Source organism: Pipra filicauda, unplaced genomic scaffold, assembly GCF_003945595.2.
Source record: "Pipra filicauda isolate LSUMZ 115617 unplaced genomic scaffold, ASM394559v2 scaffold368_size711631_pilon, whole genome shotgun sequence".
Classification (NCBI taxonomy): Eukaryota; Metazoa; Chordata; class Aves; order Passeriformes; family Pipridae; genus Pipra; species Pipra filicauda.
In genome coordinates, this window is record NW_024104496.1 from 574385 (window position 1) to 589564 (window position 15180).

The 15180-nt window shown below is 37.3% G+C and overlaps 1 protein-coding gene and 1 non-coding gene across 3 annotated transcripts in view; one reads left to right on the top strand and one right to left on the bottom strand.

Annotated features, from left to right (window-relative positions):
• The window catches only part of DCHS2 (dachsous cadherin-related 2), a 112575-nt gene that overhangs the window by 4408 nt on the left and 92987 nt on the right, over positions 1 to 15180 (bottom strand). For both annotated transcript variants that reach the window (XM_039384653.1, XM_027747355.2), the window contains exons 14-19: positions 14125 to 14235; positions 11143 to 11354; positions 9523 to 9674; positions 6351 to 6481; positions 4560 to 4846; positions 676 to 814 (exon numbers count right to left, since the gene is read on the bottom strand). In XM_039384653.1, coding sequence (XP_039240587.1) covers positions 676 to 814; positions 4560 to 4846; positions 6351 to 6481; positions 9523 to 9674; positions 11143 to 11354; positions 14125 to 14235 — 1032 coding nt within the window. The remainder of the gene's footprint in view (positions 1 to 675; positions 815 to 4559; positions 4847 to 6350; positions 6482 to 9522; positions 9675 to 11142; positions 11355 to 14124; positions 14236 to 15180) is intronic.
• Positions 2879 to 2980, top strand: LOC114001838. The gene has a single exon (XR_003545659.1). It is a non-coding gene; the product is annotated as a U6 spliceosomal RNA (small nuclear RNA).

The window sequence follows — 15180 nt, forward strand, 5'->3', positions numbered from 1 at the left end:
CTGTGATAAAAGGTTGAGATAGCTGGGATTTTTCAGCCCAGAGAAGGGTCCAGGGAGACCTCACAGTGGCCGTAAAGGAGGCTTATAAGAAGGATGGGGACAGACAGGCTGTTGTGATAGGATAAGGGGTAATGGTTTTACATTAAAAGAGGGTAAAGCCAGAGTACATATAAGGAACTATTTTTTTTTTATAAGGGTGGTGAAACACTGGAACACATTTCCCAGAAAGGTGGTAGATATCCCATCCCTGGAAAAATTCAAGGTCAGATTGGACACGACTCTGAGCAACCCGATCTAGTAGAAGATGCCCCTTCTCATTGCAAGGGGTTGGACTTGATGACCTTTAAAGATCACTTCCAAACTATTTTGTGATTCTAAGAACTCGTAGCTAACACTGTGAAGCCAAGGCCTCCCCACAACAATAAAGTATCAAATAAACATACTGCATCTAGAGCAGCAAAAATATGCATGGTTCTAGGACAAACTGAGAACTCCAGTCTTTGATGCGATCAGTTCTTCACTGATAATGGCAGATTTAGCCAAAACATATGCATGGACTTTGGCCACCAAAAATTTCCAGAACTCAGCTAATCACTGGCAACAGGTGAAGAAGCAATAGGACTCTTCAATTTACACTAAAAAAGCTGAAATAATAAGCCATGCTTACAGACTCACCATTCTTGTGATCAATGGAAAATCCCTCAGAAGAAGAGAGGATTTTGTAGGAAATCATTCCATTATGCCCAGAATCTCTATCTGTTGCAGAGACTGTCAGAACAGTGGCATCCATAGAAATGAGCTCTGGCAAGTTCACCTGATATATAAAGCAAAAATAGAGCTTAATAAAATATTTGAAACATAAAAAATATACATTTGCCTTTATTTGATCTTATTAGAAAAAAAACACACACAGTTCCCAGCTTTGGAAAAAGTTTTACTTACTCATTTTCTTCTGGGGCAAAACTATAAAGAGCCGAGTTATTGAAAACTATGCCTTCAATACAGCCAAAATTCACAGTACACTTTAAGCAGTAGTAAAATCCATCTAGCTCATTATGACAGTGAGTTCAGAGAATAAATGAATCACTTTTTTCAAAATTACATTAATGGACTGCAACTAATAGCTTTTCTTCTTGCTTTCAAAAACACCTTCATTTCCATACATGGAATACAGTCTGCAGTCTCCATCTGGAATATATGCTTAACCACTAAAAAAACCCCAATACATGCACCCTGAAAATTCCAGCACTAGAGCATTGGATTATTCCTAGAATTTAGTATTTCAAAATTCTCCCTTTTTTCCTCTAGGAAACCAAGAAAGCCCATTCCCTTTTTAACAATTTTCATTATTTGAAGTCCAGATACAGTACTTTTGTGACCAAAGTTTCCTTCCAAAGTATAAATCTAATTTCAAATGAACAGCATGATATAGCAGCTACCTCTGTCATAACTTGAAGTGTTAGTTTAAATAATTTAAACAGAGAGATTATATGTATATAATAACCATATGTATATATTAAACTATATATAAGGAGTATAAATATGAAAACACTTGAAAGGATAATAAAAGGGTAAAAATACAGGATGATGAATAGGGAATTATACATATCATTGACCAAAAAGCAGCACTGTATCTTGCTCTCCAAGCAACACATCCAAACATAAGGCCTGTGGAAAAGAGAAGCTCAGCTGTTTATGTTAACATGGTCAATAGAGCTACACTGTTTTGCATCAGTTAATAATGCTGCCTATAATGTCTGCTCTGATCTACAAAAAAATTCCTAGCGCTTGCAGAAGAAAGTACTTGCCTAAACTATTATCCAAAATCAGACACATAGGAGGGTTGAAGAAAACTAAAGTCTAAAAATCACTTGAGCATTAATAGTGCATTTTTTTCCAGAATGTAGATTTATGAGTACAAGTGGGAATTTTACACAAATCCTGACAACTCAGGCACCTGAAAGTTTTACAGGTATCTAAGTGACTAAACCACTGTGCCTGCACTTGCTCATAGATTGAAAATTCTTTACTAAGCCAAATGTTTAGACTTATTTCTTGAATAAATCTGTCTGATATTTATAAATGAAGCATTATTCAATCCAAGTCTTCTGTTGTGCCTCATATTTTTGGCTCTGAGGACATCCACCACACACAAAAAGCACCAGATCAAACGAACAGCTCAGTTCACAGGATTGCAGAATGGCTGAGGCTGGTGGGCACCTCCGGAGGTCATCTTGTGCAACCCTTGCTCAGAGCAGGGTCACCTACAGCAGGGTGCCCAAGACTGTGTACAGATGTGTTTTGAATATCTCCAGAGACAAAGACTCTACAACTGATCTGAGCAACCTGTGCCAATACTTAGTCACTGCTAGAGGTTTAAAAATAAAAAAAAAAAAAAAAAAGAGAAAGGTGTTTCCTGATGTTTAATAGAATTTCCTGTACTTTGATTTGTGCCCACTGCTTCTTGTCCTGTCACTGGACACCACAGAGTGGAGTGTGGCTTGCCCATCTGGCTTGCCCTTCTTTACTCCTCTCCATTATTATTTACACAAATTGGTAAGACTGAGCTTTCTCTTCTCCAGGCTGAACTATCCATGCTCTAGGCTCTCCTGGGTCTCAGCCCAAGCTGCACAGGCCTAGTCCCACACCAACAAGTCCTAAGGAAACAACTGCTCTGGCACCCAATTTCTCCTGTGGCAGTTTTATTGCAGCCGACCTTAACCTGAAGCTCCAGGCTTTGTCTCTCTCCCATTCCAAGCCCTAACTCCAAGCTGTTACCTCTGCTGAGCCTTAGACCATGCTCCACAGTCCTACGGCTCATTAAGTCAGCAAAACCCTTTTAGCAGCCTGCTCTTGAGAGTCTTGTGTGGTATCACACTCACTTTGGCAGCACAGATAGTAAAACTGCAATGACACAGAGAAGTTAGCATGACCCCTGTGCAAGGATGACACGCAAATTCGTGAAGCATTCCATACTGTTTTAGGGATCTGGGGTGCTGGTTGGCAGCAGGCTCAATGTGAGTCAAGAGTGTGCCCTGGCTCCAGAGGCAGTAAACGCTACGCTGGGTTGCATCAGGTACAGCATCACCAGACAGTCAACAGAGGTGAATGTCTCACTGCATTCAGCCTTGGTGTGGCCTCACCCTGAGTGCTGTAGGCAGTTCTGGGCCCCACCCTTTTAAGAAGGGTGTGAAGGTTCTTGAATGTGTCCAGAGGAGGACAACAAAGCTAGTGAAAGGGCTGGAAGGCATGTCCGATGAGGAGTGTCTAAGAACTCTGGGCTTGTCTCATTTGGAGAAAAGGAGGCTTAGAGGTGACCCCATTGCTCTCTGCAGCTTCCTGAAGAGAAGTGGAGAAGGAGGTGCTGAGCTCTTCTCCCTGATAACCCAGTGACAGGACACATAGGAATGGCTCAATAGCTGTGCCAGGAGAAGTTCAGACTGGACATTCAGAAGCACTTCTTTATCGAGAGGGTGGTCAAACCAGAACAGGCTTCCTCGAGAGATGGTCAATGTCCCAAGCCTGTCAGTGTTTAAGAGGCGTTTGGAAAATTCCCTTAAAAACATGCTTTAGCTTTTAGTCTGCCCCTGAATTGGTCAGGCAGTTGGACTGGATGATTTTTAAAGGTCCCTTCCATCCTAAATTATTCTATAACTCAATGACTCTGAGATTAGGTCAGTTGGCTAGAACATGGTCTAATAACACCAAGGTTGTGTGTTCAATCCCCATACAGGCCACATATTTAAGAGCTGAACTTGATGATCCTTGTGAGTCCCTTCCAACTCAATATTCTGTGAAATCTGTGACTCTGTTTTATAGATGCTCTAATTTCTTAAATCATCTCAGTGGCCCATAGCTGTCCATAGTCACTAAAACTGCTTTGTTTCACTGTTAGACAATTTGATTTCTACAACAGTATAGCAGTTCAAATGCTTGTCCAAAAGTCCAAAAGCTGAGCTCTGCACCCTCCTCAGTCCAGTAGGGGAAACTGGGGAAGTCAGAACTCCTATGCCTCACTCCCTAGATGAGCGCCACTACTGTAAGGCAGGGTTACACATTACAAACTATAAGTGCACGAACTACCATAGGGGCACTTGCTACACCTCTGTGGAGCCGTGTAACTGAAAATGAAGAAATTCATGCCATAGTAACAGGGCCAGAATAAATGTATCAACTTCTTCACCATTCTCTCAGAAGAAGGAAGTTCTGAACGCTGAACCCTGCTCCCCACTGGTTTGGATAATATCCCGTAACTCCTAGTGATGAATGCATGGTGTATGGAATACAGCTAGCATTCACATCACTTGCCTTCTGAAGTCAGAAACCACAAACATTAAAACAGAACAATTCCCTCAGTTCTTTTAGCAGAATTCTTAGGAAGAGGCTGGGGTTTCCCAGAAGAGCTCTGCTCTGTTTCTGCTCAGAAATAGTTTGCAGAGACCTTTCTTCTCAGTGCTCAAATGCATTTTTAAGACAAATATAAACAATTACTCTTACTATTTATCATCATATACGGAAAGATATCTATCACGTTTGTTGTCCATTTGCCATGTTCTCACCTGATATGAATCCTGAGTAAAGACTGGTGGGTTATCATTGATGTCCAAAACAAGGATAGTGAGTTCTGCTTCTGTTTGATGCACAGAATCTGAAACTATGATTTTCAGCTTATAAACAGCAGTTTCTTCAAAATCTAATGGTTCCACTACTGTGACCACACCAGTGTGTTGATTGATGGCAAATTTCATTCCAGGACCATTATCATAAATAAAACCAAACTGAAGTGCTGGCCTGGAGTCTGCATCACTTGCTGACACCTGAGTCACTATAAAACCAGGTTGGGCATCTGAAACAATAATTTTGAGAATAAGTCATAGTTAAAAGACGATGTTACAATTTCTGAGGATTTTGCCTATTTTGTAATATTGAATCTTTGATATATGTAAACTTTCAGTATAGCTTTTGATGTATTTTAACTTTGTGTTTTACAATAAGCACAGTATCCAGAAACACTATGGAAATAGTAGTGGATTTCTTCAAAGGTATGTGCTGTATCACAGTTTTAATTTGGGTTTTCTCTAGACTTTCTCAGATCCAGTGTAGTCATAACTGTTTCTTTGCTACCAACAGGAACTTACATGGTTTTCCATGAGCATTTAGGTGACATGAATTTATTGAACAATGTCACAAACCTCCACAAGAATATTTAACTGAGGCATCAGAGACCCGTGGTCTGCGTAGAACCAGCAAATGCAATTCTGAAGCTTTTCCAAAGGAGGAGGCCACTAGAGAGAAAGGAGACCTCCAGACAGACCTACATGGCACAAAAATATTAAGGTCTATCAAGGTATAACCCTATGAGGTTGAGAAACTGGATGCAGACAGCTTTGTCATGGGTTAAATTCACAGTACCGGTAACTGCAAACTGAACCTATTAGTGATCAGTTAACAAAGCCTGGAACTAACAGAAGCTAAACCATTTCCCATTTGCATGCCTAGGGCATGACACTTCAAAAATACTGTATCATATCCTAAAACAACTGTTCTTAAACGGCATACAAAAAGCTAAATAAGTAACTACTATTTACAGCTGCTGTGCATCCATGAATTCTGTACCTGTCATTACCAGTGGGAGCTAAATTTAGGAAAGGCTAAAACATATCACTAGAAAGACAGCCTTGATATCTTTTCTTAACAGAAGTACTGGGGTTTCAACACCTAAGTCTTTATAAATTTTCCGTTGTGTATCTTAACGCATTCACATACATGATGCCTGTATTTGAATGTTACGGGCTTAAGACTCAAGATCTGCAAATGTTGAGCTAACATCACACAACATACCAGATGTGTGCTGGGATGAGAACTTGGGAGGTCCTGGGTCCTCCTATTTATGATCATCAACTGGATCAAGTTATAGAGCATTTTAACACATCATTCAAATTTACAGAAATTATTTCTTTCATCACAATTAAATTCAAAATGTCTCATTTCTAGCAATGCTAGTTTTACCACCAAGCATTTTTATTGGAAAAAAGTGGAAATTGAAGACATATGAAGGATATGATACTGGAGTTCAAAACGAACAGATTACAGTTGTATTTCTGCAGATTTTTTTCTCTTTCTGAATTGCCTATGGTTTTGTTCCAAACTATTCCTAAACACAATGTCTAAAGATTAAGAATAATGCCTCTGAGAACAAAAGCAAAACACAATTAATTTTGATATTTCAGCTTTAATACTATCCATTAGCCTTTTTACTACAGTTGTTTAGTTACACCAGTCACCAAAAGGACTACCATTATCTCACAATTCCCAGCCTTAACAAAACTTAGCTGTACTATCACACTTACTTTCTGGGACCTCCACTTCACCTAGCAGTTGGAAAACTGGAGCGTTGTCATTAACATCTAGCACCTCTATCCTCACAATACTTGTAGCAGAGAGTCTGGGGTTTCCTTTATCAGCAGCTTGTACAACCAACCTACAATTAAAGGAAGCAGTAATTGTCACTTTTGGTCAGAAATCACTGAATCATCCACCAATGTTATAAGCAGGGGAAATTTTAAAACCAAAAAGATTAGTCATTTCTGTTCCTCATGGTAACTCTGAAATTCCATCTTTCTTTCTGTAAGGTTGACTATCCAGAGTTTTACTTTTTCATCTTTGAGCAAAAATGTCCAGGAGATTCTACAGGGCAAAAATATATTAAAATCACACAAAGAAAAGGAAGTGTTTTTCTGTATTCATTTCATCCAGTTACATACCAAATGCAGGTGGTTAAACAACTCTTTTAAATAAGACACAGTTTTTCAGTTGGTAATTCAGAGCAGGAATTAAAATGTAAGCACTAAATTATCCTTTGGAGGAACCTTCATTGTTTATAAAGAGACAACAGGGATGTGAAAATGGGGTAATACAAAAACATCCAAAGTAACATTCAGCGAAAATGCCTGCAGACACATTGAATAGCCCCTCCATTACACTATAAATTCCAGGATGAAGGACCACCGCCTCCCGAAGATCTTGCTCTATGGTGAACTTGCCACTGGCTGCCGCAAGAGAGGAGCCCCGAAGAAAAGATACAAGGACTCCCTGAAACAACATCTCAGCCTTGGCCATATTGACCAACATAACTGGTCTACTCTGGCCTCAAATCGGGAGGCCTGGAGACACACCATCTATAACACTGCTGTCTCCTTCGAGAACACACGCAGGATCACCCTCGAGGAGAAAAGGCAACGCAGAAAGAACCGTGTATTGCAGAATACACCATCTAAGGAGTCTTTCTGCTGCGCCTTTTGCAATCGGATGTGTCTGTCTCGTATTGGCCTCATAAGCCACCAGCGTGCCTGTAGCAAATGTGGATAGAGCCTTCCCAAATCTTCGTTCGCGAAGCCCAGCCATGATGATGATGACACTATAAATGTAAGTGATGAAATGAAAACCCTGAATACATGCACCATTTGACAATGGCAAGGTTCCCGCTGATTTTAGCAGGACCAGAATCTCACTGCCAGATTAGAAGAGTTGGCCTGTACACTTCCATCTTACACCTGCATAAGGAAGGGTAGTAAAGATCAGACAAAAAAAGAAGCTACATGAAGGGATATACAAGTCAAAGCTGGGCATCTCAATTAAATGTTTTATGCAATAACAATTGTTTACATGTCACACCATACTGCCTGGGTCTCCCTGAAGATCTTTTGAATGCGTTATTTCTCCTTCTTTCTTCTAAGTCACAGTTTCTGTTTAAAGTGTCAAATAGATGTTACTTCCTAAATGTTCACATGATAACATGGAATACCAAGGCTGTAACTCAAGCTGTGGATTGCAGCACTTCCATTCCTGAACCACACCAGCTCTGCTCTGGGTGTCCTTGTGGTTTTTGACACTGACAGAAGACATAACTTGAATTGCAGACCAGTATTCAATCAGTGACCATGCAAAATTCCATACAGAAAGTGTATTTTTTCTAGAATGAATATTGTTAAGGTATACATATGGAAATATTTTACTAAAAATAATCACTTTCTAAGGTTTCAGGAAAAAAACCTCTCATAAAAACATCTTAGCCAAGGCATTAAAATTCTGTCAACACTTCCATTATAACTCCTATTATAAGGGACTTAGAACTTCTGGGGGTGAAAATGTTCAATTTAGATAAATAAGCAACTCCTTGCAAATTTGAAAGAACTGATGGTAACATTTTGAAATCAAACAGGAAAACAGTTTTGAAAGTTTCTTTTGCTATTCACTTTTCACCTAACAATGTGATTAATACAGATTAATAAAAATGTGATTAACACAGATTAATAACTAATTATAAAGAGAAGGAATATGAAGCTTCATATTCCTTGAATATACTGTCAGTTTGAAAGGCTATAATTCCAACATAAATGCTGAAATAAATCAGGTTGCCAGTTAAAGACAGATATGAGAATTATGCTCATATGCTCAATATTTCACCAGCAGCAAACATTGAAGGATTTATTCAAGTGTTCTTTTAAAGTACCTAGTTGCAAATAAAATGTGTTACACTACTTAAATTACTAAAAATCAGAACTGGTGTTTTTGATTCAGTGAAAAACTGAAAAATAAACTTCAAGTTAAGTGTCCTATATATTATGTTAAAACAACATATATTTTTTAGGACGTTATTATCAAATTACACTGATACTAAGAAAAACCCCCCACATACTCTCTCAATCTTTCTGATGTCATTTTCTACAAGTTATTCTCATACATAAGAATTCTTATTGGAAGTTTAAAACTTTGAGGTCCCAGAGGACAGGAAAACTTGCAAATATTTTAACTGATGCCACAACCATATGTAAAAAAACCTGTAATTTCTACTGACACATACAAGAAATCTACTTTTTGTGGAGACTGTGGTACTTAAAAAAGGTCTATTAATGAATCTGCATACTCATATTTGTCTTCAAGGCATGATTTATTTGCTTTCTAATTCCAATTATGTCCACTTGACCATATTTATGCACAGTTTCTTGAAAAACAGGAAAAAATATTTAGTTCAAGACAGCTTATAGCTGGAAACAGTTTACAAAAGCATCTTTATCAGATTATGGAGAAGGAAATTTAAGTATATTCTAACCTAAAACCAGAACATATCTCTATTTCTTGGATTTGATTTGATGTTTTCTCTGTGTCTTTACATATTTATAAAGAATGTTTCCAGAGAGGGAATGGCTATACAGTTCTTCATAAACTAAAATCCAGGAACTGTCACTGTTCCTTAGTGAATCATCACACTCACTTATGTCAGTAAGTGTTGCCATTGATTAAACAAGACTATTTCTTTCTCTAAATTTGATAAGTATGCAAGAATCCATAGTACAAATGGGCAGCTTTAGTGCTGTTCCCAGTGCTGTCTGGCTTGCACCCAGGTTCTGTGGGTAATGGATATCAACAGGAAACTATGAAATATGAAATATGCAATATGAGCATTTTCAAGTTAGAGTGAATAAAGAAAAATACATTTTTATGAGAACCTTGCATACAAACCTGTAAGATGAAGTGTTTTCGTGATCTAGGCCTGTATTCGTTGCTAGAATTCCTCGTGCTGAATCAATTAGAAATGTTGCATTTTCATTACCAGATAAAATTGAGTATTCCATTTCTCCATTCAGCCCACTGTCAAGGTCAGTTGCAAATACCTGTTTGTGAGCAAACGTGAGGCTTAATTAAAAACTGCAGAATGCAATTTCAGAAAGAAAACCTTATACTACAGTCAGATATTTCTGGTTACTTTCCTTTCAACTGCACAGATTTAAATAAATCATCGTCTTTGTCCCCAGCATGAGCGTCATGTGAGGTCACAAAATCTGCTTATGAACTGCAATGGGCTGCACATGAGTGAGTAATCTGAAATTCAGCTAAAGAAAGTGTTAGGGCTGAATATAATAATTTTACTATCAGGTTGCTGTTAGAACGCTGTCCCTGTTTAGTACACAAATATGCACTTTCTCAGTGGTACAGGACTGACCTTAGAGTACTGCTGCTATACAAACAGACAAAGCATAAAATAATTAAACTATTAAGCTTTCGGATCTTTCATAGAATAGTTAATTACCTTTTAAAAACACAAACCAGAAAACATAAAAATGGCAGAAGCAATCTATAAAACCAACAGAATAACTAACATCCATCAGCAATGAACAGGTTTCTCAAAGACTCCTCTGACTCTTTGAAGAGTTATCTTTGTATTTTTCTGGTTGCTGAACAAGCATTATAATGAGTATGGGATCCAAACCACAGCAGAAGCAACCAGTCAGACTGAATAAAGGAAACATAATAGAATGTATTCTGTCATAAAATTTTGATTACACATCTGGCTTGACTGCCTTTTGATTTTTCTTCATTCCTGGACATATGTTTCTCTAAATACAATGTCCATCAGTTTCTAATCACTTTGCCCTGGAGGCATTTGTAGCGTTCCATTTATTTATTCTCTAGAGAAAGAATATCTTTAGTACCTAACATGACCCTCACTGTGACCTGACTTGCAATGCAAGAACATACACTGAGGAAATTATGTGTTCTTCTAGACCAACTGATGTATTCTTTTGCTCTAACATGGCCAGATGGAAACACTTTGGGAGAATGGATCCATTCAGAGGAAGAAGTGTTTGCACATTTAAATTAAGACAAGCTGCTCTTTAGGCATCAGATTTTAAATTGAACACTTGGGTTTGATTCTACTAGTCTGATGAGTAGAAAGTATTCTTTGTATTACTATAGCTCTTTCAGTAGATGCATTAGTACAAGATCCAGCCTCTATTGTAACCAGAACCACAGATTTCAATAGTATCTTTCAACTGCTTGAAGATAGAAACATAAATTTTTTAAAAAGAGAATTTAAAGTCCAGCTGCACAACTATCAAGAAGATACAGAATTCTCTTTCAACTTAAACCTGAATGAAAGATCTGAAATGTCATCTAGAAAAAAACTTAATTTAATATTTTAGATATCCAAGCAAAGTAGTAGCAACATCAAGAACCTCATTCTCAGTTTTTAAAAGACAGTGGTCCAGAACAAACCTAGCAGGATTGTAGTCATGAACAGATCAGCCAAACTTCTTTTTAACTACAGCACTGGGCTTGGGAAGATATACTTCCACTTACCTGTACAATGTCCATTTTGGGACTCTGGCCTTCCCATACTGATGCTTTGTAATAGCTTTGTTCAAATTTAGGTACGTTGTCATTGACATCTTGAATCAAAACTGTCACTCCACAGAGCGCTGAATTCAAGCTATTTTCAGCCAGAACTGTAAGATGTATTTTACACTTAACTTCATAATCAAGAAACTTTGGCTCTTTCACTGTGATTGTACCTAGTTTATTAAAAGAAAAATAAAAAATCCCAAGATGTGACACATATCCAGGGAAAAACATGCACAAATGCAGTTATGAAATTCCTAACATCTATGGTCACCTCCACTGAACACATGACAGAATTCCAGCAAGTTCTCCATCATGTCCTTCTTCTATGTAACATCACTGCCCACATGAACAGCTAAGTTTTCACCGATCATTGCCATGTTGGCAATTTCCTAAAACAAAGCACATTTACTGGTAGAGGGATAGAGAGAAAGCGGTTGTGTGCTCCTTGGTACATGACAGTGAGACTGCCATGCCAGAAGAGACTCTTGTCCCTCATCTAGCCCTCCATCTATATCCAAATTGGGCAACAGCTGCAGCAATTTATGTATCTGACTGACACACAGGTAAAACACTGGCTCTTTCTGATGCAGTGAGCTCCCTCACCCCAACTATTATTCTATCCAAAATAATAAATGAAAATTATTGAGACTACAAGTTCAACTAGACATCTCCACATTAAACGTGAAATGTTCTTGGAAATCTGTAGTCATTGTTTCAATGTTCTAGGTAATAATTCTCCATTACATCTAAGCATCAAAAATAGTTAAGCTGTGTATTAATTTCATTGGAATTCAAATTCAGTTTTCTATGGACTTTTCAGTAACAATGCCATGACTATCTATATCCCAAACTTGAGATAGCATAAGTGCTTTTTATTTTTTTATTTTCTAAGATAAGTAGCAAAGATTAACTCTTGTGTATCAGTCTATGTCTTGAACATAAGGATTTCAAAGCTGGCAGGTGGTCTTTCTTCAGCACAACACTTAAAAATTATCACATTCTGTATACAGAGGAAGAAAAACAGACAGTGGCAGAAGGAATACACTTCAAGATGACAGAGAGTAAACTGAAAGACTCAAGTGTAGAGTGGAATAAATAATCAAGTTTGAGGTACACCAGCTAGGAGGAACATGTGAAAGAACCAGAGTTGCTTATTATAAAGAAGTGCACGCTAAGAAGAACCAAGATAACAGTCTTCAAATATGTAAATAATAGGGGGGTTGCCTTTGTCTTACTTCTACTGTTACTGGGTTAAGAAGTAATAAGTTTAAAAGATTTCAGCAAACATGAATATGAATAAAAACTTTCCAATTGCCAAGACTTGTTCAGATTATTGAGAGGGTTTGCAAAATCGTTACCCCTGATGGCTTTTAAGAACATTACAAATGTCAGATTTTGGCACAATTGATTCCCCTTCTGTATCAGAGAACAGAGTAGTTCATGTCTTTGAGTAATTTCCTACTATACTTTCTATGATTCTACAACATAATAAATCCCCCTATAATGGTTGAAAGTCTTCTTTAAAGTATGGTTAATTAACTTCAGTGCTTGAAAAGACAAGTAGAGCACACCTTTGGCTGTTCAGAATATGTAACATAGAAAGGGCATCAATACAGTTCAAAATACTTTTGCTGTAGAAGCAATGGATAGAGAATTACTGGTGTCAAAATTATTCTGATGTAAGAGCTGCTCTCAGAAATTCCTAAAGGCTACACTTCAGTTAATGTTTTCTAAGAAACAGAACAGTTTCAGAGGAAAGGAAACAGAAGAAACCACAATGGCTCAAATGTCTCAAAAGAAGACTTGCGACACATTCACCGCTATAGAAATTCCACTCCTGTTTGTGAAGAAAGTGCTTATGAGACTCTTCAAAACATCATGTAACCATTTTTCAGCCTAGCTTGATAAAAAAAAAGGAAAATCCCATTTGATATTTTTTTTTTGGAGGTGATATTGGAGAAGATTCATTTTCTTGGGGATAAACTTGTCTAGGTCTAAGATATTCTTTAAGACTAATCTCTCTAGCTTTATTTCAGTGACATAAAAAGGACTTGCAAATCAAGAGTATGCACTTTAAGTGCCCCTCATCTAAACAAAACAAAATAATTTTAATTGTCCATCAGCATCAACCATGATAAACATTACAGTGGTATGCCACTTTATGCCTGGAGACATCAGGATAATCAGATTAAAGCCTCCAGAAACTGAGGGAGAAAGCCACTTGTTAAGAGTACAACCTACATTATTTCTGAGGAAAACTCCTTACATTGTCTATGCCATCCCAGAAGGAAAGACTACAGCTATTCAGAAGGCAAACTCTATTCTTGCAAATGTTTAGGAGCTGACAGGCTACAGAGTAGTTATGCTGTCTTATGAACCTTAGATGACAAACATGTAAAGGCATAGGGGGAAAGTGCTGCTACCTCCTGCACCTGAAATTCCTGACTGAAGAGCAGCTAAAAGCAGACCTGCTGCAGAACACAAATACAATCATACAAAAAAAAATAAATGAACTACTTTAAAACATGTCAACGTTTGCCTGAAACAAAGAGCATTTAAGCTCAACAAGGTTCTAATGCTTCTACATTAGAAGTGTTTTGAAGGTTTTTGTTTATTGAGTTTTCAGGCAACTTTATGATGAGAAACAAGATGGAATTTCAGCTTGGATCGCAAAGTTTATCCACCCCCACACCTGGTGACCAAAGTTAATCGGAACTGAGTGTCTTAAACAGATATACTGGTGTTCAGTGTCTTTTTACATCAAGTTTCCAACATTGCAGGTCTCTCCATGTGCCTGAATTTACTGTGCCTGATCTATTCACTGTAACAGGAGAATTACCCTAAATACTAGGGAGTACTCTTAAGATATCTAGCCCTTGTTCTTGTGCTAGGAACTTGCTAATACACACAGAGACTTGAAAAAAAATTGTAAAAACATACCTGTAGTGGGATGTATGGAGAATATGCTCTCCTTGTCACTGAAGATGCTATATTTTATGTCTTCTCCCATAAATTTGTGTTCATAAGCTTCTACTGTTAGAAGTGATGTACCTATGGAAGCAATAAGACATTTTCATCATGTCCACTTTAGAAGGTTTTATTCTAATTTTATATTACTGATATTAATAGCAGATGCACAGCTATGGACCAGGTTAGGTGCTTATTCATGAAATAAAATAGTAGACAATAAAAATATTTCCCCCATGACTTTCACTGTTTTACAAATTCATAGGCAAGGTACTGTCTATTCCTCCTTGCCCAGTAAATTATGCATCTGATACCAACTTCCTCAGCCACTTAAATAAAGTTATGAATTTTAACTTCTCCTAATAGCAAACTCACATGAACCAGTGGAATTCTCTCTTACCTGAAGTCATATGTATTCCTTTCATTCAGGTTATGCTGTCTTTGATCATTTAAATCTCACCTTTTCATGAATGCTTTTAGGTAAAATAGTCTTTTTTTTTTTTCCCTGTGCATTATGTTACCCATGAATGACCAGGAAGAGTTTATTTTTGCTCCACTTAACAGAATTCAATTTGAGTTTCTGAACAACACTCTAAATAAAATATTTTAATTAGCCACCTTTTGACAAAGGGAATGAAAAGATGAAACTATGTGCACAGCTATGTGTCAATTCACGGAGAATCCAAATTTCACTAAAACAGCAATAATTTAATATAGAATGCAAAAGACATGAAATAAAAATCCTGTTTGAAATAGGATTAAAGGGAATATGTGGAACTGAATAAATTATCCTGCTTAGAATCATCACATTTAACAAAAATGTAGCAAGTTAAAAAGTATTATAAAAATTTCCAAATAATTATTCTTTTCAAGTGAGTGAGGAAATTGTTTAGCATATATAGCAATTGATTTTAATGGTTTTAATTACTTAATTTAATTGTAATTGATTCCATGCAGCTGTGATGGAGTGAGGCAACCTGAACTCTTCCAAACAGCATTAGAGACAATAGTTACTTTATTGCATCACAA